Below are 20,453 nucleotides of genomic sequence, written 5' to 3' on the forward strand. Positions count from 1 at the left end.
GACGCAGAGGGAATAACTTTAGTGGAGACGTTGCAGTAAAGAGATGACTGGATTGAAAACGATTTCAGCGCCCCTCCCCTCCCAGAAGGTGATTCTGCGAGACACGGAATTGGGACAGGACTCATGGAAACCGCTCTCTCCCTCATCACTAGTGTACCTGTCCACGCATTTGGTACATGTTGTTTGCATACTCGGAAACTGGGCTACGACAGCCAGACAGCCTTTAGCCTCCAGGGGCTCACCATCTGGGAAATCCTGTGGTAGTCTGGCATTTCCAAGGAAAGAGTGGGTGGTGCCATTATCCCTGGGTGTTCATGCTGTTGGAGACGTTTCTAGTCGTTTCCGTCCGTTCATCAGTGAATCGGTTGATTGCCTCTTTCGCTTCCATGCCTTGCCCATCATCATCACCTTCTCCCACCTTGTTTGGCTCTGAGGGGGTGCTGTGTAGACAGAAGACCTTCCTGCGTGTGCTTCACTGCGGCCATGTGTGTGTGCTGGGAGTTCCCTGGGGCACACAAAGATCAGCGGAGACACCAGGGACTCGTTCCGGAGACTTGTACTTGTGGCGTGAGCGTCCCTTGTCTCTCCAGCCACCTGGCTCGTCTGAATGTCCGGTGGCAGTGTTGTTCTTGAGACAGCCTGCCTGGTGGTGTTCCATGCAGATACAGGGAGAGAAGCTGTGATTTCCAATAAACGGTTCCAGCCTTCGCAAAATCGCCGTCCTCCATACCCACAGGCAATGGATGTGTGCCGCCTAAAACTGTATGTTGACCTCCACCGCTTCTGGGAAGCCTGTCTCTGCCTGGAAGGCAGCACTTCTGAGTCCTACCCGGTTGGCCGGTGGAGTCATTTTGTCCCGTGCAGACCTGGCTTTGCCACATACACTCGCAAGTACTGCTCTTGAACCATCTCCAGTACGCCAGCCACCCTGGCTGACGTCAGCGGCGGGCTGGCTTTGTGAACGGTAGGAGTTAGCATTTTTCGTAATATTGAAATGAAAGGAGGAAACACCCGAGTGTTGTCTTCCACTGGAAGGTTGCTCTGTCTCTCCCCGTCGTTCACTTGGGCAGTTCATCCCACGGGATTGTGGCGGTACCCGTAAGCGCCCCGGAGCAGCTGCCACGGGGATGCCCTTCCCCAGGTGGAGGCCTGGGCGGCCCTGCCTGGCTGTGCCGCGCTGTGGCGCGGTGTGGCGTGGGCGGGGGGTACGCGGTGCTGCCGCGGAGACCTGCGTTCGGGTCGGCTCCGCCACACGGGGCACTCTCACGTTGGGGGCTCCGCGCAGCGTGTGGCTGGTGGGGGCCGCCACGTGGATCCCGCCGCGCGGGGGGCTCTGCCGCCTCTGCCTCGCGTGGCGTCCCCCCCCCCCCCCCCCACGGTATCCCATGGTGAGGAAATGAGGCTTGGTGACACACTGTCTCTTGCCGATGTCACACAGCTGGTAAATGGTGCTGTGATGGGAAGCGTCTGCCTAGTGAAACCTCAAATGAAATGTGGGCCAGAGCCTCACTGTGGCCTCACACACTAAAGTGCATCAGGAGGAAGAGCCGTGAGCAAGAAATGAGTGTCCGAGTCAGAAGTGACCGTGTGTCCCTCTCCTCTCATTGTCCCTCTAAGCACTTAGGAAAGGAGGACCCTGTGGTACGCGTTACGTAAGTCATCCGAGAGCTAGAAATGTTTCTCTTTTCCTTGATGGAGACAATGGTTAACCCAACTTGCAAAGCAGTGCTGAATTAATTAGTGATTCCAGAGCAGTCTAAAAATGTTCAGTTATGATGGGAATGTTCACCTGCAAACTTATTTCTCTGAGAACCTGACTGGCTGCGTCTCAGAAAATGCAGCCTCGCAGGGCGCCTGGGTGACTCAGTCCGTGAAGCATCCGACCCTTGACTTGGGCTCAGGTCATGATCTCACAGTTTGTGAGTTCGAACCCTGCGTCAGGCACCGAGCTGACAGTGTGAAGCCTCCTTGGGATTCTCTGTCCCTCTCTCTGTCCCTCCCCAGCTTGCTCTCTTTCTCTCTCTCTCTCTTTCTCTTTTCTCTTTCTCTTTCTCTCTCTCTCTCTCAAAGTAAATAAACTTAAAAAAAAAAGAAATCGGGTACCTGGGTGGCTCAGTCGGTTAAGCGTCCGACTTCGGCTCATGTCATGATCTCACAGTTTGTGAGTTCGAGCCCCACATCCGGCTCTGCGCTGACAGTTCAGAGCCTGGAGCCTGCTTTGGATTCTCTGTCTCCCTCTCTTTCTGCCCCTCCCCCACTTGTTCTCTCCCTCCCTCTCTCTCTCTGTCTCTCTCTCCCTCTCTCCCTCCCTCCCTCAAGAATAAAAAATAAACATAAAAGAAAGGGGAGGGAGGAAGGGAGGAAGGAAAGCAACACAGCCTTGCTCCTTACCATTGTGCACAGTGACTGAAAGCAGCAGATGCATTTATACGTTGATGTTTGGGTGACCGTGTGCCATGGTGCATGCGATATTTGCTTGTGAGGCTTCAAGAAGATAGCCTGGTCTCCTGCCCTCCGTGGAGGCGCTTATAGCCCAGTGAGGTGAGTGGAGACTGTGAACCACGCAAGCATTGGAGAGTGAGACCAGTCCTGGGCTACGGGTGACCAGGAGCAGAGGGCCTGTGTGAGACGGAGCAGAAACCTGTGGCCCAGAGAGAGGAACCCAGGGCCACAACAGGGCTCATCGCGAGCAGAAAGAACCTGGAAATAAAACCGTCACTTCTCGGATCTAGAAAGCAGTTAGACATGGGGCTGACCGGCCGCATCCCCAAATCAACAACGTAGATTTGAATAATACCAGTGTTGATGGGATTCCCTGGGCATTTGGTGTGTGTGTATGTATGTGTCTGTATATAGTCTTTCTCCTTTTGGACTTCTGGTCATTTCTGCCCCTATCACAGGGTGTCTGGGGTCCTGAGCAGCATTTATGTGGCCTTGGGGCGGGGCGGGAGGGGGGGGTTCCTCTTCAGATGAGGTTTGTTTTGCTTCGCTGCCCTGCCTCAGACCTTTCATGGCAGCAGGCAGAGGAGAAAACAGCCAGGCGCTGGGGGGAGAGAGAATCCCAAGCAGACTGCGTGCTATCAGTGCTGGGCCGGACTTGGGTCTCAAACCCACGACCATGAGATCATGAACTCAGCTGAAATCAAGAGTCAGATGCTGACTTGACTAAGCTACCCCGGCACCCGTCAGCTTTTATTTTAAAGTCTATTTATTTATTTTAGGAGAGAGAGAGCGCACACCAGCAGGGGAGGGGCAGAGAGAAAATCCAGATGAGGTTTGTTTTGCTTTGCTGCCCTGTCTCAGACCCAGGTGCTGGGCTCCCGCCTGCCCAGAGGTTGCAGGTGTCCTGGGAGCCTCCTCCTGGAGCAGCCTTCTCCTTGATAACGTGTCATTAGCATGTTCTGCATGACAGTGAGTGACCTGAGCTGCATATTAATTGCTGGGACTCTGGAATGCAGCTGCCTTTTAAAGGTTCCTTTGTATGGCTTGACTCACTGTTCCAGGCATTCCTCGGAGCTAAATGGTTAGGTGCCTTTGCTGGCAAATCCTTAAGACTTCTTATTTTCTTACTCTGTCTGTGGATCTTTCTATCACCATTGACTTTATCCTTGAAAATTTAAAAAAAATTTTTTAAATGTTTATTTTTGAGAGAGACAGAGAATGCGAGTGGGTTAGGGGCAGAGAGAGAGAGGGAGACAGAATCGGGAGACACAGGCTCCGGGTTCTGAGCTGTCAGCATAGAGCCCAATGCAGGCTCAAACTCATGAGCCATGAGATCATGACATGAGCTGAAGTTGGACACTCAACCAACTGAGCCACCCAGGAGCCCCTATCCTTGAAAATTTTTTCAACATTTAAAAAGGAAGGGCTCCGAGGTGCCTTGGTGGCTCAGTCAGTTAAGCGTCTGATTTCAGCTGAAATCATGATCTCATGGTTTGTGAGTTGGAGCCCCGTGTCGGGGTCTGTGCTGACCTCAGAGCCTGGAACCTGCTTCGGATTCTGTGTCTCCCTCCCTCTCTGCCCCTCCCCTGCTCACTCTCTGTCTCTCAAAAATAAACATCTAAAAAAAATTGTTTTTATTAAAAAGTTATTTTGAAAATTTCTAGTTTCTCTTAGTGTGTACCTAGTATGTATTTTTTTCTTAAATATCTAACTTTCTGAAGCTGGGTTAATATTTTAAACTCTTCTGCTTGGCTGTTTTGTCACCGTGCATCTTCGAAGCCGAGGCCGTGTCTTCAGCGTCTTGAAAGCAGAGACCACACCTGCCCTCTCCCAGGGCCCCTGTGGGACTTGAGCTCTTCCGACCTCTCCCAGATGTGGACGGCTTCCAGCTTCTAGGTGCGGCCGGGTCCAGCCGTGTGTGGCTGTGCTCACGGCAGCACAAGGTGGGGAGCTGCCCCCAGATGGCTGACGACGGGAAGGGGAGGGACTTGGGCACGGTCAGGGTTCTACTCCAGAGCATCCACTGAAGCTGGAGGGGCCCTTTCCCCGAGGGACACGGTCAGAGGGACACGCACTGGGCACTGGACTTTGTCGTGCAGCAGCCTGGCTGGGGTTGGGGCATCCATAATACCCAGGCCGGGCATCACATCCCAGGAGGCAGGCTCACTCCTGGGCCCCAAGGGGGTCATGGAATGAGGGGGAAAGCCTTACCTAGCTTGTTAGAAGGGGACGTCACTTACAGGCACCGGTGCTCTGTCTTCTGGTTCCCCCCGTGCTGCCCTCGTTAGAGTTTGCTTTAACACCTCTGAGGTGATCTCCTCAATGCCAAATTGCTCTTCCCTGAATGGGACGGTCCTTCAGAGGCTCCTTTTATTACTGTGTCAGGTTGGAAGGAACTGTGCGGGCAAAGGCATGGCAGGCTGCTCTGTCACAGAGTTGATAGTGCTTAGCCCATGAGTGAGCGCTGCTTGCAGCGCAGAGAAACGTGCTTGGAGCGTGTGCCTCCGTCCGGGTTTTGCGGAGACCTTCCTGCGTGTGCGTCTGTGCGTACTGAGCACACGCGTATGCGCATCGAATGTGGAGGTAGAGCTGGGAACGGGTAGCAGTATGGAATGATCAGTGAGCCACTGCAGCGCCCAAAGTCTTTGTTTTTGTCTCTTGTTTTAAATTTTATTTGAGAGAGAGAGAGAGAGAGAGAGAGAGCATGAGTGGGGGAGGGGACAGAGGGAGAGAGAGCGAGAGAGAGAGAGACTCTTAAGCAGACTCCACACTCAGCACAGAGCCCAACGTGGGGCTCGATCCTTTGACCCTGGGATCACGACCTGAGCCAAAATCGAGGGATCAAGGGTGGGACGGTCAACCAACTGAGCCACCCAGGTGCCCCATGTTTTTCTCCTTTTTAATAATATACGACTGATTGGGGTGCACGGGTGGCTCCATCGGTTAAGCGTCCAACTCTTCCTTTTGGGTCGGGTCATGATCTCACGGCTTTGTGAGTTCAAGCCCCACATCACACTCCATGCAGGCAGCATGGAGCCTGCTGGGGATTCTCTCTGTCTACCTCTCTCTCTACCCCTTCCCTACTCACGCTGCCTCTGTCTCTCTCAAAATAAATAAAACTTTTTAAAACTTTAGGAAAAAAATAATATACTACTGATTTTAAAGGCTTTATTCATAAATTGATTTGAGGCGCATGTTAGAAAGCTCTATGCCTTTTTGTAAATGGCAATTTTCCTAAATACTGTTACATCAAGAAATAAATATTTCTAAATATAGCCATATGAGATTTTTCACCAGTGTTGTTTTTAAAAATGTGTAAAGGGGACTCCTTGGTAGCTCAGTCCGTTAAGCATCTGACTTGGGCTCAGGTCGTGATCTCGTGGTTCCCGAGTTGAAGCCCCACGTCAGGCTCTGTGCTGACAGCTCAGAGCCTGGAGCCTGCTTTGGATTCTCTCTCTCTGTCTCTCTCTCTCTCTCTGCCCCTCCCCAACACGCTCTCTGTCTCTGTCTCCCTCTCTCTCTCTCAAAAGTAAATAAACATTGAAAAAAAATTTTAAGAGGTCTGAACCTTTATAAATAACTAAAGTGTGAATTTTCTTGCCCCACAATGCAACTTGTGTGTGCAGGTACATGTTTGTACCTTAAGTGTGTGCGTGTCATTTTAATATTTCCCGTCCTGTTACGTGAGGTAGCAACATGCAGCCTCCTGTGTGTGCTTGGACTGGATACCTCGCGTCACGAACGGCGGGGACAGGTGTGGGAAAACGTATCTGGCTTTCATTCCCGAAAATGAGTTAAGAAGGTCATCGAGATCTGGATCTAGTCCCGTTTGGAGAGATGCGGCTTGGCATCGTGCGCTCACTTGTACACTTTCTCCCTGTAGACAAGCAGATGTCCGACGGCCGGCAAGCGGTGCAGCAGGACAGCAGGACTCCCGGACGCCGGCCCAGCTCGGTCAGCCGTCTCCCGCCTGGGGGGCTCCGGAGGTGCCTCCGGAGGCCCGCGGCCGAGCGGGGACCCTCCCTCGAGACTACAGATCCTCGGAGGGCGTGCCCTCAGCCCCGCACACCCGCGGGCAGGAGCCCAGGCCCTTGAGCGCCGCGCCCGTCCCCAAGCAGCCAGCCCCGCGGAGGCCGCCACCGCCACTGCCGCCCAAGCGTGAGCCCGGGCAGTTGGGGGGCCTGGCCGGCGGCACCCCCAGCGGGCCCCAGCCATCCCCCGAGGCCCCGGACGTGTGCGCCCCCCGCCCGGCCCTCGGCCAAAGGCCCGAAGACGGCGAGCGCACGGGGCAGCATGTAGACGGGCACCCGGCCGGGCCTGAGCACCAAGCCCCGCTCCCTTCCTCGCTGCTGGCCCCGCGCCCGGCCGCCATGGAGACTTCTCGCTCCCCTTCGCCCCAGTTCGCCCCGCAGAAGCTCACGGACAGACCTCCCCTGCTGGTCCAGGACGAGAGTTCCACCAGGTACGGCCCTGGCCCCACGCCTGCCCTTCCCTGGGCTCCCGCGGGAGGTTTCCCAGGCGTCTTTCCTGGGCGGTGTGGGGCGGTGTCTGGACCCCATGGGGGACAACCCACAGCTCCAGGGGTCAGGTGGATTTTTAACTTGGGGTCGGGGCGGGGGTTCCCTGTTCTCCAGGAGCAAAGGGGATGTGCCGCAGGTGCGGACTGTCCTCCGTCCCGGTGGTCCAGGCCCAGCGGTGGTGTGTGCCTTCCCTCCGGGCATCTGCCCGTGAGGGCTGTGCTTTCCCTGAGCACTTGTGTGGTTGGAGAGTCCCGTGTGCAGTAAGCCTGACGCCTTCAGGAGACTTCGGTGTTTTTCATAATGTCCAGTGTTTCCACACGTTTTGTAGGTTTATGTTTCTATTTTTGAGAGAGAGTGTGAGCAGAGGAGGGGCAGAGACAGAGACGGGGAGATAGAATCGCAAGCAGGCTCCACGCTGTCACCGCAGAGCCCCAGCCAGGACTCATGCGGGGCTCACGTGGGGCTCACGCAGGGCCTCACACGGTCAAACTGTGAGATCAGACCTGAGCCAAAATCAAGAGTTGGACGCTTCACCGACTGAGCCACCCAGGTGCCCCAACACATTTTCTTTCTGTGTCATATGTGAAAAGCAAAGCTGGTATACACATGTTATGAAGGCAGAGGAAAAACCTGTTCAACTCCATGGCGCTGCTGTTAGAATTTCCGACGTGGACTTGTCTGCCGTGCCCGTGGAGACGTTGATAATAAATATGGTCAGCCAGGGACCGACCGGTCCCGAACACTGCATGTTTCCTTTTGCCGTCCTCTCAGAGTGCCTTTGAAGAACTAGGAAAGGGCAGAAGTGCAGAATTTTCATCTTGCTCGCTAGGGCCGTGGTTGTCCATCTGGGGGAGGGTGGCTTTGCCCCCGGGGGGGCATTTGGCTGTGTCTGGAGAGGTTTGGGGGGTCACTTGGCTGTGTCTGGAGAGGTTTGGGGGGTCACAGCTGAAGAGCGAGTGTTGCTGCTGGCATCCAGCGGGCAGAGGCCGGAACGCCTCGCATCCTGCGGTGCACAGGTGAGCCCCGCAGCAGGGAAGGCTCTGGCCCCGATGTCCCGTGCTGTCGAATACGGTAGCCACAGTCACATGTGGCCGTAGGAATGGAAGTTAATGAAAAACAAAATAAATTCTGTGCATCAGCTGCACCACGTGTGGTTAATGGCACACATACCATTTATTTCCGTCATCCCAGAAAGTTCTGTTGGACCTTTTTGTTGTAGAGTCTCAAGCCGTTCTCTTTTTTTTAAGTTCATTGATTTCTTTTGAGAAAGAGCATGAGCACGGGAGGGGCGGAGAGAGAGTGAGAGACAATCCCAAAGCAGGCTCCACGCTCTCAGCACAGAGCCCAACGCAGGGCTCAGACTCCGGACCCAAGAGATCATGTCCTGAGCCAAAATCAAGAGTCAGATGTTAAGGGGCGCCTGGGGGGCTCAGTCGGTTGAGCGTCCGACTTCGGCTCAGGTCATGATCTCACAGTTCGTGGGTTCGAGCCCCGCGTCGGGCTCTGTGTTGACAGCTCAGAGCCCGGAGTCTGTTTCACATTCTGTGTCTCCCTCTCTCTCTCTCTGCCCCTCCCCCACTCACGCTGTATCTCTCTCTCTCTCTCTCTCTCTCTCTCTCTCTCTCTCAAAAATAAATAAACATTAAAAAAAATTTTTTTTAAAGAGTCAGGTGTTTAACCAACTGAGCCACCCAGGCGCCCCTGTTCTTTTCTTTCCACCTTGAAAATAACTTGGCAGAGAGGACACCACTGATAGCATCCTGTATCTCTGCAAGTGTGGCCTCGTAACCACAGCTTCATCTGGGGGCCACGTCTGTGCTCTGTGTCATGCAGACTGTGGGCACCACTGAGATAACCTGTCAGTGGGAGGCAGCGTTGTCCGTTCTGAAGGGAAGAAGAAGCAATAACGTGGTCTGTGTGGCGGGCCAAGTGTACGACACTGTTCCAGGCGAGCTGGCCTAGGCCCCTCAGGTCGCTCGCTTCTCGGGAGCTGGTCTGAGCCCTGCGGGCTCCTCGGAGAAACAGCCATGTGTTCCCACAGTGCTCGTGACCTGCGTCAGCTCAGGACGTAGGGAGTGGGTTTCATTTTTTCCTTGCCTGAAGCCAGTGTTGATTTTCTCATTCTGTCTTTTCCAGGAGCTTGAGAGGGATTTCAGTAAACAGGGACAGTGCCTATTGAAGATACTGGGGGGTGATGGGTACCCACATTTTTTAGTGTTCCCACCCATCGTGTCTTTTGGGTCAGAAAAGGTTGCCTGTGCACCATGTCCCCTGCTGTATGAGTGCTCGCAGAGGGCCCGAATCCGGGTCAGTGTCTATACCCAGACCCACATGTGGACACTTTGTTCTCAGGAAGCTCAGTGAGGCACATGGTGGCCGTGCCACCTCCAAGAGCTACTACCCAGAAAGTCACTCACAGTGCACTGAATTAGTCACCGTCCCCACGGTGTGCCCCATCGGTCAATCCTGGTATGAGAGCCTGCGATCCCAGTGACCTGCAGGCTGAACAAGAAGCCGGGGAGGGGTCCTGGCCCTGCTCTGCATCCACGGTCAGCTACCGATGGGTCAGCAGGGGAAGGGTCAGGGTCCCCCCGTGTCAGGGCTTCCTGAGCTGCCGGTCATTTGGGCTCAGCTCAGAGATACTGTTCTTGGGGCGCCTGAGTGGTTCAGTCAGTTAAGCATCCAACTAAGCGTCTCACAGTGCGTAAGTTCGAGCCCCACGTCGGGCTCTGCATTGATGGCGTGGAGCCTGCTTGGATCGATCCTCTATCCCCTTCTCTCTGCCCTCCCCCACTCTCAAAAATGAATAAACGTTTAAAAATTTAAAAGAAAGGGGTGCCTCGGTGGGGCAGTCAGTTAAGCGTCCAACTTCAGCTCGGGTCATGATCTCACGGTCCCTGAGTGCAAGCCCCACGTCAGGCTCTGTGCTGACAGCTCAGAACGTGGAGCCTGCTTCCGATTCTGTGTCTCCCTCTGTCTCTGCCCCTCCCCCACGTACGCTCTGTCTGTCTCTCTCAACGATAAATGAACGTTAACAGAAATAATTCTAGAAATAAATAAAAATGTAAAAGAAATTGCCCTGCTCTCTGCTGACTTGGATCTCTTGAGCAGAGCTGCTCACCTCATCTCCCTCCAGGTCCGGCCTCTCCCTCCTTCCAGCTACCCCTTGACCATGAGTGTGCACGCGCTCCTGCCTGCTGGGGCGCCAGCCGGGGTGCAGGGCAGGCTCCCACCTTCACGCGCTGTTGAGCCGTCCCTGTGTGCCAGGCCCTGAGCCCCCAGCAGGAGTGCGGAGAGTGGAGAGCAAGCATTCCTAGCCTCTGAGGGATTTCAGAATGGGCATTCCTACCAAAACAAATGCTTCAACTCGTGTGCTAACACTAGGTAGCTGACTTTTTTACTTATTTGTTTTTGCAACATTTGTTCATTTTTGAGAGAAAGAAAAGTGTGAGTGGGAAAGGGACAGAGAGAGGGGGAGACGCAGAATCGGAAGCAGACTCTAGGCTCCAAGCTGTCAGCACAGAGCCCGACACGGGGCTCGAACCCACGAGCCGTGAGATCATAACCTGAGCCGAAGTCGGACGCTCAGCCGACTGAGCCACCCAGGTGCCCCTAGGTAGCTTACTTTGAAATCTTTAACAGTTGTCCGGGGATTTTTTGCTTAAACTTCAAACGATCCTCTGCTCCCCCATCTGCCCCTACCCCACCTGCACTTTCTTTTTCAAAAATAAACATTAAAAGAAAAAAAAACATAGGCAATCTTTCTAGAAGTCTCGCGGTGGCCCCAGAACCACGCAGGCACCCGTGGGTATGTACTGGCCCTGCTTTGAGAGGCAGCGAGGGAAGGCTTTAATGATGACTGTGAAAGGAAGCCTGTCGCAGGTTCCCCGACGAAGGAGAATGTCACCGAGCAGGGCCTGTTAATGTTTGCACTATTATCCGCATGAAGACGCATGTTAAACCACCCTCCTCTCAGTCAGCAAGCCCAGGGATACACCCCCGGCTCCCCTAGGGGTGTGGGTGATTTTGAACATGGAAAAGGTGTCCAGACGCTCAGGGTCAGGAACGCAGGCCTCCTCGACCTGCATTCCCCGTCCTGGGTCTGTGATCACAGAGGCTCCTTCCAGCTCAGTGGCCAAAGGTCTTGGAGCCCGGGTTCCGCAGCCGGAAGAGCAGGTGAGGGACCAGCGGGTTTCTCTCCTGGGTAGGCGTCGACGGCAGGGCTCACTTTGCGTTTTCAGCACACGGCTCTTCTCGTTCCAGAATCGAGCGGGTGATTGACAACAATACCACTGTGAAGATGGTGCCCGTCAAGATTGTGCACTCGGAGAGCCGGCCTGAGAAGGAGAGCCGCCAGGGCCTGGCCCGCGCCACCGAGCCGCCCACACTGCCCAGCGGGCTGGAGAGAGACCACACCAAGACCCTCAGCGCCTCGGAGCACTACTACTCCCGCTTCTGCGTGTACAGCCGCCAGGGCGCCGAGCCCCAGCCCCAGCCCCCCGAAGCCCCCGCGCCCGCTGCCAAGGACAGCGGGGCCCCTCCGTCCGGGTTCAGCTACATGAAGACCAAGGAGAGGACAGCCGAAGACCTGAAGTCAGAAGAGCTGGCCCGGGAGATCGTGGGCAAGGAGAAGTCTCTGGCCGACATCCTGGACCCCAGCGTGAAGATCAGAACCACCATGGACCTGATGGAGGGGATCTTCCCCAAAGACGAGCACCTGCGGGAAGAAGCCCAGCAGCGGAGGAAGCTGCTCCCCAAAGTCCCCTCTCCTGGGACCACGGACGAGAAGTGAGTAAGCACCGCCTTCAGGCGCGCGGTGCGGCCACTTGGTGTGCTTCTCCCTCTTAGCATCTGGTTCGCTCCAGGGGGCAGGTGGCTTCTCCGTGTGTCTGTTTTCATGATTGCTTCTGGGGGGCAGGTTTCCGAAAGTACTGCCCAGTGCTTAGCACGTTTTGGCCATCCGGGGACCCTCCCAAAAGAAGCGCTAAGGCCCGTGGCTGGGGGTGACGACTCTGAGGCCGGGCAAAGATGTGAGGATAGCGCAGCTCCTGCGATGCCCGCAGGCGCCTCTCCGAAGACAGCGCCTCTCAGCTGGGCCGTCGTCTCCCTCCAGGGGACACTTGGCAATGTCCGGGTACGTTTTCAGTTGTCCCCGCCGCGAGGTGCTCCCGGCATCCTGTGGGTGGAGACGGGGAGGCTGCCCAACACCCTGAGGTGGACAGGACACCCCCACAGCCCCAGATGTCAGTCACGAAGGCTCCTGAACGTCATGGTTATTAAGGAGGCTTTCTGTTCCCGCTTGTGGAACGGAGTGAACGGATGCATTTCCATGGTTTGGGGGGACGTGCTTTGTGTCCTGTCTCATTCCGTGGGCCGCCTGCACAGGCGTGTGCTCACATCTGTCCTGTTTCTGTCCGTTGTGTCCATACACGTCGTTAACTGGCGGTAGGTGGGAGTGCCCGTGAGATGCCCGAGAGAGGGGCAGAGGGGGTGAGTCGGATCAAAGCAAGAGGGAGCAGACATGGCTGCAGACAAGGGCCGCCCCTCCGCCCCCCTTTGGCGGTCCCATCCCCCGGCTGTTGTCTTTTGGTGAGCGGCCCCGTTGGCTCGTCGGGACCGAGGCCGTGAGCTGGAAGGGGGCACGTGCGCGTAGGGTCCCAGCCAGCTGCGGTTCTGACCTTTTTACGCAGGAGAGAGGAGCCGAGCGTGCCGGCGGCCATGTCCCTGGCCACCAGCTCCACGTACTACAGCACTTCGGTCCCCAAGGCGGAGCTGCTGATCAAGATGAAGGATCTGCAGGAGCAGCAGGAGCCCGAGGAGGATTCGGGGAGCGACTTGGACCACGACCTGTCGGTGAAGAAGGTAGGAAAGGCCGTGGTCGATGAAATCGTGCTCGTTGGCAGAGAAGGGGCCGCACGTCTCAGTCCAAGTAATCTGTCCCTTCCACCCTAGTTAAAATGCTGCGGACTTCATCCTGTGACCTTCAGCAAGTTACCTGTTCTCTTTGGATATCAGGTTCTAATACCTGCCGCCAGGAGATCATAGTCCCCACATAGTGCTTGTAAAGTGCTTTGTCCTCCAAGCAGCGGCATTTCTTGGCTCCTAGAACTCCCAGGCGCTTAGGGATACAGCAGGAGACCAAACAGAACGGAGCCCTTCCTTTCCAGAGGGGAGCCTCTGTTCAGCCCACATGAAAACAAATACACAGTAGGGGGTCGGCACACTGCATGCAGCCTGTGGGCCAAACCTGGTTTTGTGAGCAAAGTTGTATTGACACACAGGCACATTTATTCACTTAGAGATGCTCTCTGGTGGCTTTCCTTCCGCAGAAGCAGGGTTGAGTAGTTGCAGCTGACCACGCCACCTGGAACGTCGAGGATCTTTACTGTCTACCCCTTTATGGAAAGAGTTTGCCAACGTTTAATGTGGTACATTGGATGGCGAGAGAGTTAAAACAGAGTGAAAGAATCGAGTGAAACAAAGGAAGGTGATTCTAGAGAGGGCTCCGGCGAGGGGATGATCGAACAGCGACCTAGAGTGGTGTGAAGGGTGAGCCGTGTGGATATCTGGGTGCACTGGGGGAAGGGGACCAGCCGCTGCGAAGGTCCTGAGGTGGTAGGCTCGTGACACATTGGGGAAGCAGCAGTGGCTTTAGCTGGAGCTATGTGGACCAGGAGGGTAGGGCTGGAGATAAAGTCAGAAATGAGGTCAGGGACTACATAGTGAGTGGCCATGAGGTCATGGTAGGGACAGCATTACTGCTGTCAGCGTCAATGTCATTAGTGCTCTATTAGCTTTAAATCTCCATGATCTGTCAGCACGCCAGACCTGTGGCATCTAGGTGGTTACCTAGTTTTTTAGGAAGGCCTTAGCATTAAACGGATGACGGGATTGCCAAAGAAAGTCCGTTTCGGAGGCTAGCACGTACTCTTTATTCCAGGGCCTTGAGCCCGTCAAATACCACCAGGGAAAGAAAAGGAGGGAAGCAGCCTTTTGTGAGCATTTGCCATATGCTTAGTACTTTGGGAAACTGCTTTCATAAAAAAAACACTTTTTTTTTTCTTTAACAAAAATCTTCCCAAAAGATTATGCGTGTATAGTTGGTGGTTTAAAAACACCACAGGCTGACTTCAGATATAATAGAAGAAATACTGTGACCCATGCGTGAGAGAAATTCACTTTCAGTTTGGGGAATATTTGCTTTTTTGTTCAAGGGAATTAAAGGGCATAAAAGATAAGAATTTTAGTCCTGCGCTTGTATCTGGCTTCCAATCACATATCCAATTTCTTTCTTTTTTCTTTCTTCTTTTTTAATGTTTATTTTTGAGAGAGAGAGACAGACAGACATACCAAACGTGAGCCGGGGAGGGGGAGAGAGAGAGGGACATGCAGAATGTGAAGCAGGCTCCAGGTTCTGAGCTGTCAGCACAGAGCCCGACGTGGGGCTCGAACCCGCGAACCGCAAGATCATGACCTGAGCCGAACAAAGTCAGACTCTTTTTACGACATGGCCTTGTTTCTCGTGCTGTGATGAGTTTGGGGTGGGGCACGTCCTGGTACTGCCCAGCCTTCATCTGGGTGGCTCTTTTCTCTTTCTGCTTTTCGGAGGCTCAAGTTGCTGGGCAACTGCCTCACCTTAGATGACTGCTTTGGGATTGAGATGAATCCCTGTGAACTTGGCTCCTGACAGCCTACTCCCCGCCCCCCCTCCCCCAACCTACTCCGCATGATTATATTCTTGGGTTTTTTTAATGTTTATTTATTTTGGGGGCCGGAGGAGCCGCAAGAGAGGGGGCCAGAGGATCCGAAACAGGCTCTGAGCTGTCAGCAGAGAGCCTGATGCAGGGCTCGAACTCACGAACTGTGAGATCATGACCTGAGCTGAAGCCAGACTCTCAACCGACTGAGCCACCCAGGCACCCTCGCATGATTAAATTCTTAACCCAACTGACCTATCTTATTCCAGATGCAAATGTTGAGTAATTTCACAGTAAACGGCAAATGTTATAAATCACAGTTCTCTATGGTGTTAGTGACTCAGTAATCCTGCTTTTCGACTTGATTTGACAAAGGCAACTGGCACCCTGTCTTTTCAGCCTTCTTCCCATAACCCACAAGTACACTGTGTCGTGTGGTTGTACAAAGTGTTCACGGTGGGGAGAAGGAGGTCCGTGCCGTGTGGATGTACCTGATGGGCCATAACGGTAGAGCGGCTTGACCCCGAATCGCATGCGGACCCACGTGCCCAGAGGGACCTTGGCTGTCATGGTCCCAGCATCGCTGCATGCTCACAGAGCCCGAGTGCCAAATCGGGTGACCCTGTGTTTTAGGAGAAGGCTGAGGACACAGGGATGCAGAGAGGGAATTGTGGTGGCTGGTTGCAAGCATTACCCCAGGAAGGCGAAATCCGTTTTTACACCCGAGGCGGCTCAGGCACACTCTGCCCAGAAAGAGGCCCAACTGAGATATGGGATTCTTCAGCAGAAGCAGACACTCCGTGGTCAACATCTGGAATCTGAGGGTTGTGGTTCTTCCCTGGAACTTAGACGTGGGCATGAGGCCCAGAGAGAAAAGACCTCATTCCCCCCACAGAGGGGGACAAAAGTAGGTGTGCGGGGGGCACCGGAAACAGAGGTAAGGGGCAGGAGTGCACCTGCTGTGAGACCCGGGGTGGGCGGGGGGGGGGGGTGGGGTGGCTGGCCTCTGCCACCACTTGCTCTCCCCCCAGGCCCTCTTGAATGCCATGTGCTGCAGAACACAAGCGGATGGGCTCGCGCGAGGCTCATCTGACGTGGCGGGTGAGGCCTGCTGCACCCCAGCTGGTGCTGATAACCAGTGATCCGCATGCTTCCTGGGCCAGGCCTTGTTCCAAGATCCCTGAAAGTCAGCGTCTGGCCCTTTATGGAAGAAGGGGAGGGTATTTCTAATAAAACTTTACGCAAGACGTATAAAGGAATCAAAGGAATTTGGGCTCCTTCCAGAACGTCCAGCTTCAAGTTCGCTCAGCTGTTATTGCAGGTTTTGAAGGCGCATATCATGCATTGGTGTGAAATCTTTATCACGATAATTGCTAAAGAAGAATGAAACAGGAAAATTACCAGAAGCCCTGGCTAGGGGTCCTCACACATCCACAATCCTCTGAATTGCTTGAGGTGTTCACTCGGGTTACGGGTTGCCTGCAGGTGAGAATTTGGAAGGTTCTCCATCCCTACAATCCATTTTGTGCTCTTCCCTCAAGTTATGAGTATCTGAAAAAGGCCATCTTAGCCGCGGGACTCGAAGTTGACTTAAACCATCTCCCCAGATAGGTAGGTAACCAGACGCACCGAGACACAAGCATCAGCCCACATTCTGAGAGAAAATATCAGAGAAGTGTAGACGCATACAGCTTTACATTAGTGAGGGAAGGGGCGCCTGGGTGGCTCAGTCGGTTGAGCGTCTGACTGCGGCTCAGGTCGTGATGTCACAGTTCGTGGGTTCGAGCCGCGCATCGGGCTCTGTGCTGACAGCATGGAGCCTGGAGCCTGCTTCGGAATCTGTGTGTTTCTCTGTATCTGCCCCTCCTCTGCTCTCCCTCTCTCTCTCTCAAAATAATAAGTAAAATAAATAAATTAGTGAGGGAAGACTAACTAGAACCTGACCCGAAAAAGCCCAAAGCAGTTTATAAATTCCATGTTGGGTGTCTTAGGAGAAAACCCATGCCGATTAATCCGCAGTGAGGATGAGGACGGCTCTCCTCTGAAACTGCTTGCCATCTTAATCTGCAGGATACCCAGACATTGCGATAAGCCCTAGGCAGATTGAACCACGAGCAGGCAGTGCCCATGCCTTTCCAGGCCGTGGACTTACCGTCATACGTACTTGTGCGTGCGCATCAACGCCAGATGGGGATTCTCGTCAGCGTCTCCTCCGCAGACAAAGCGGCTCCTGAAAAGCGTGCGATGGCTTGCTCGTGGTTCAGCGTGTCTTTCGTGCCTCCGTGTGACTTTGCCCACCTAAACTGTCATCGGGACAGGCGTTTTTTGTTTTTGAATTTTTGGTAACGTTTACTTATTTTTTAGAGAGAGAGTGAGGCAGAGCACGAGCGGGGAAGGGGCAAAGAGAGAGGGAGACACAGAGTCTGAAGCAGGCTGCAGGCTCTGAGCTGTCATCTCGAGCCCACAAACCGTGAGATCACGACCAGAGCTGATGTCGGCCACTTAACCGACTGAGCCACCCCGGCGCCCCCATGACAGGCGGGTTTCACCCCACTGTTGTCTGTTAAGCCGGGGCACCTTCTCAGCCTGCACGCAGGACTGCTGATACCTGCCAAGTAAGGGTACCTACCGCAAGCCTCCAGGCTGGTGATTGTCACGCAGGCACGCGTTCAGCTTTCGTGTCAGTCCTGGAGGTGCGGGCTCCTTTTCCCCTGTGCAGCCAAGATCACGGTCCTGGAGAGCTTAATGAGACGTCGCTCCCTCCGGGCGGGTGACTTCTCTCCGCTCGGCTCTGCCGGCTCCCTGTGGGGTTGGAGTCTGTAAAGGGCCCAGGACACGCGGTGACGGTGTGGGGGGACTTCATAGGTCCACTTTCTATACGTGGCGTTCCTTGTTGCAGCAGGCTGAGCTGAACATCCTAACTGGACGTGAGCGTTCACGTTCTGCAGGCTTCATTTGGGTTTGTGCACCTCGGCGCTGTGGCGTGCGGGGGTTCACGTGGGCTGTGTGTGGTTCAGCACGTGGGGGTGAACGCCCTGGCGCTTCTGCTGCGGGTGGGCCTGACGGCACGCAGACATGCGTGCTCAGAAGACAGTGGTTTTGGCAGCCTGGGCTCACCTGTTGCGTTCCTTTAGAGCCATCCCTGTGCGTTTCCCCAGATCTACCAGAGGAGGCAGACCATCTTTGCCGCTCAAATCCTGCCACGTCAGCAGGAAGGCCAGTTTATATGTTTGGTTTTTATTTTTGCCCCTTTAAGAGATAATCACTTAAAGGGCCTGTGGAAAAGGGGGGTGGGGAACTCATGTTTAATGGTCAGAGTGTCAGTTGGGTAACATGAGGAAGTTCTGGAGATGGGCGGTGGTCACGGTTGCCCACGACGTGAATGTACGTAATGCCACAGAGTGCTACGCTTAAAAACGCATAAAATGATAACTTGTGAGACGTATATCTTGCCATATTTAGTTTATTTTATTTTATCTAAAATATTTTTTTAATGCTTTTGTTTTTGAGAGAGAGGGGGACAAAGCATGAGTGGGAGAGGGACAGAGAGAGAGGGGGTGGGGGGCACAGAATCCAGAGCAGGCCCCAGGCTCTCAACTGTCAGCAGAGCCCGACTCGGGGCTCGAACCCACAAACCGTGATCATCACCTGGGCCAAAGTCGGGCTCTTAACCGACTGAGCCACCCAGACGCCCCTTTCTTGCCATATTTTTAAAAAGGTAGTAATATATGTGCATTTCGGTCACATTCAAATCACGTTACTCTCAAAAGACTTTTAATTTTACTGACATCCCTTTATTTGTTTTAACTTTAAGTTGCTAGTTGTGTGTGGAGCATACGTTTAAATCACGCCATTCAGTAGCAGGCGTGAGACTCCATAACTTGTGTACGTGTCAGTTCTTGCACTGGAAGATTGCAGACTATGAAGCACAGAATCTCACGTGGGCCCCGAGAATCCCGGCCAAGGTGAAGATGAAATGAGGTTTATCTCGAGGGGCCACGTCCTACCTATCGCTGTGTGATAGGACACTAACGGGAGGAGACTAGGTTAGTTTCGTGTCTAAATGTCATGCCAGGGACTTCACCAGGAGTTGTTCTCCCTCCCCGGGTCTTAGAAAGCCTCTCTTAGAAAGTTGATGCGAAATCAACTCTTCCCCACGCGGGTCACTTACGTGAGACCACAGGGCCCGGGCAGCCGCTGCAGGTGCCAGGTCGGGTCACCCTAACGAGTGTTTGCATGCCCCCCTGTGCCCTACAGCAGGAGCTCATCGAGAGCATCAGTCGCAAGCTGCAAGTGCTTCGGGAAGCCCGGGAGAGCCTGCTGGAGGACATCCGTGCCAACAGCGCACTGGGGGACGAGGTGGACGCCATCGCCAAAGACGTGTGCAAACCCAACGAGTTTGACAAGTTCCGCATGTTCATCGGGGACCTGGACAAAGTGGTGAACCTTCTGCTGTCGCTGTCGGGCCGTCTGGCGCGGGTAGAAAACGCCCTCAATAATTTGGATGACACTACTTCTCCTGGTGATCGGGTAGATACAACGTGCCTGACCTGGACTCGGCGGGGGGCGGGGCGGGAGGTGGTTGCGGGAAGGTTCCGCGCGTGGGGCGTCATGAGTTGGTGCCCTGAAGCCTCACACGGTCCCTGCGGCGGCCTGTGCACCTCCCAGCACAGGACGCCTTCGGGTGTCCAGGGCTCTCCCTCACTTTGCTGGTAACTGAGGGAGACAGGTGCTGGGGGGTGTGGTGGGCAGGGCCTGACAGGCGTGGTCACGGCACTGCAGGGCTGCTGTGATGTTCAGGAAAAACTGTGGACTCCTTTTCACATCTTCTCACCTGTTCCCACGGATCATTACTGATAAGCGTCTCTTCCTAGGAAATAGTCTCTTTCGCCTTTCTTGACCATGCGTGTAAGTGGGTCTCACTGAGAATGGAATGTGCTTTTTTGCTGCTTTTAACAGGAGTGCACATGGCAGTCTGGAAGCAGTCGAGGACTTGTCTGCCTCTTCTCCCTCTCTTGAGGTGTGCAGCCTGGAACGTGTCTCTTAGGGGGTTTGCAGAATGCAGGAAGTAATAGCCCCCTTGTTGGCTTCACTTCCTGGGTCAAATATCAGTAGAACATGGAGTTTGCTTCTCTGTGTAGGCCCTCAAATGATCATCTTTATTATTAATAAGGCTCCTTCCCTGAAAGGGGAGCGGAAGAGTTAGCCCTCTCCCTTACCCTAGGTGAGAGCGCTTTCAGGCGACCTAAATGTTCTCAAGCGCGGCTCGCAGACGTTGTCGTTCTGTGCTTAGCTAAGTCCTTGATGACTGCCGTTTGAACGTACTGGATAAGCATTGACAAAATAGCCGGGACCCTTGGATGATGTTCAGATTCCACTTTCTGATTTCCTCGTCTTTGCCACGTGTATCTGAGGAGAGGAAGATAACACGAGGGGTGCCTGGGTGTCTCCGCCTGTTGAGTGTCCGACTGGCTCAGGTCATGATCTGTGGTTCGAGCGTTGGAGCCCCGTATTGAGCTCTCTGCTGTCAGCACAGAGCCTGCTTGGGAGTCTCTCACTCTCTCTGCTTCTACCCCACTCAAGTGTGCTCTGTCTCTCTCAAAAATAAAAATATTCTTAAAAAAAAAAAAACTTGAACAAGAAAGAGATTCGTTTATACATAATTGGAATGTTCTCGAGTATTGATTTAAGTGAACAACTAGTGTGGTCTTTGCAACTCAGCTCCTCTATAATCTATCTTTCCCTCTGTGTGGGTGGAACGGACAGATACTTTATTTAGAGTTTGGGGATGATG

At 54.1% G+C, this 20,453-nt stretch overlaps 1 protein-coding gene across 7 annotated transcripts in view; it reads left to right on the forward strand.

Moving 5' to 3' along the window:
- The window catches only part of SHROOM2 (shroom family member 2), a 158,391-nt gene that overhangs the window by 131,320 nt on the left and 6,618 nt on the right, over positions 1-20,453 (forward strand). For 5 of the 7 annotated variants that reach the window (XM_053202048.1, XM_053202045.1, XM_053202047.1 and 2 more), the window contains 4 exons: positions 6,326-6,904; positions 11,226-11,750; positions 12,653-12,824; positions 18,917-19,189. In XM_053202048.1, the coding sequence (XP_053058023.1) occupies positions 6,326-6,904; positions 11,226-11,750; positions 12,653-12,824; positions 18,917-19,189 (1,549 nt within the window). The remainder of the gene's footprint in view (positions 1-6,325; positions 6,905-11,225; positions 11,751-12,652; positions 12,825-18,916; positions 19,190-20,453) is intronic. The other 2 variants (XM_053202046.1, XM_053202050.1) reach the window with 2 other exon arrangements.

Source organism: Acinonyx jubatus, chromosome X (assembly GCF_027475565.1).
Source record: "Acinonyx jubatus isolate Ajub_Pintada_27869175 chromosome X, VMU_Ajub_asm_v1.0, whole genome shotgun sequence".
Taxonomy (NCBI): Eukaryota; Metazoa; Chordata; class Mammalia; order Carnivora; family Felidae; genus Acinonyx; species Acinonyx jubatus.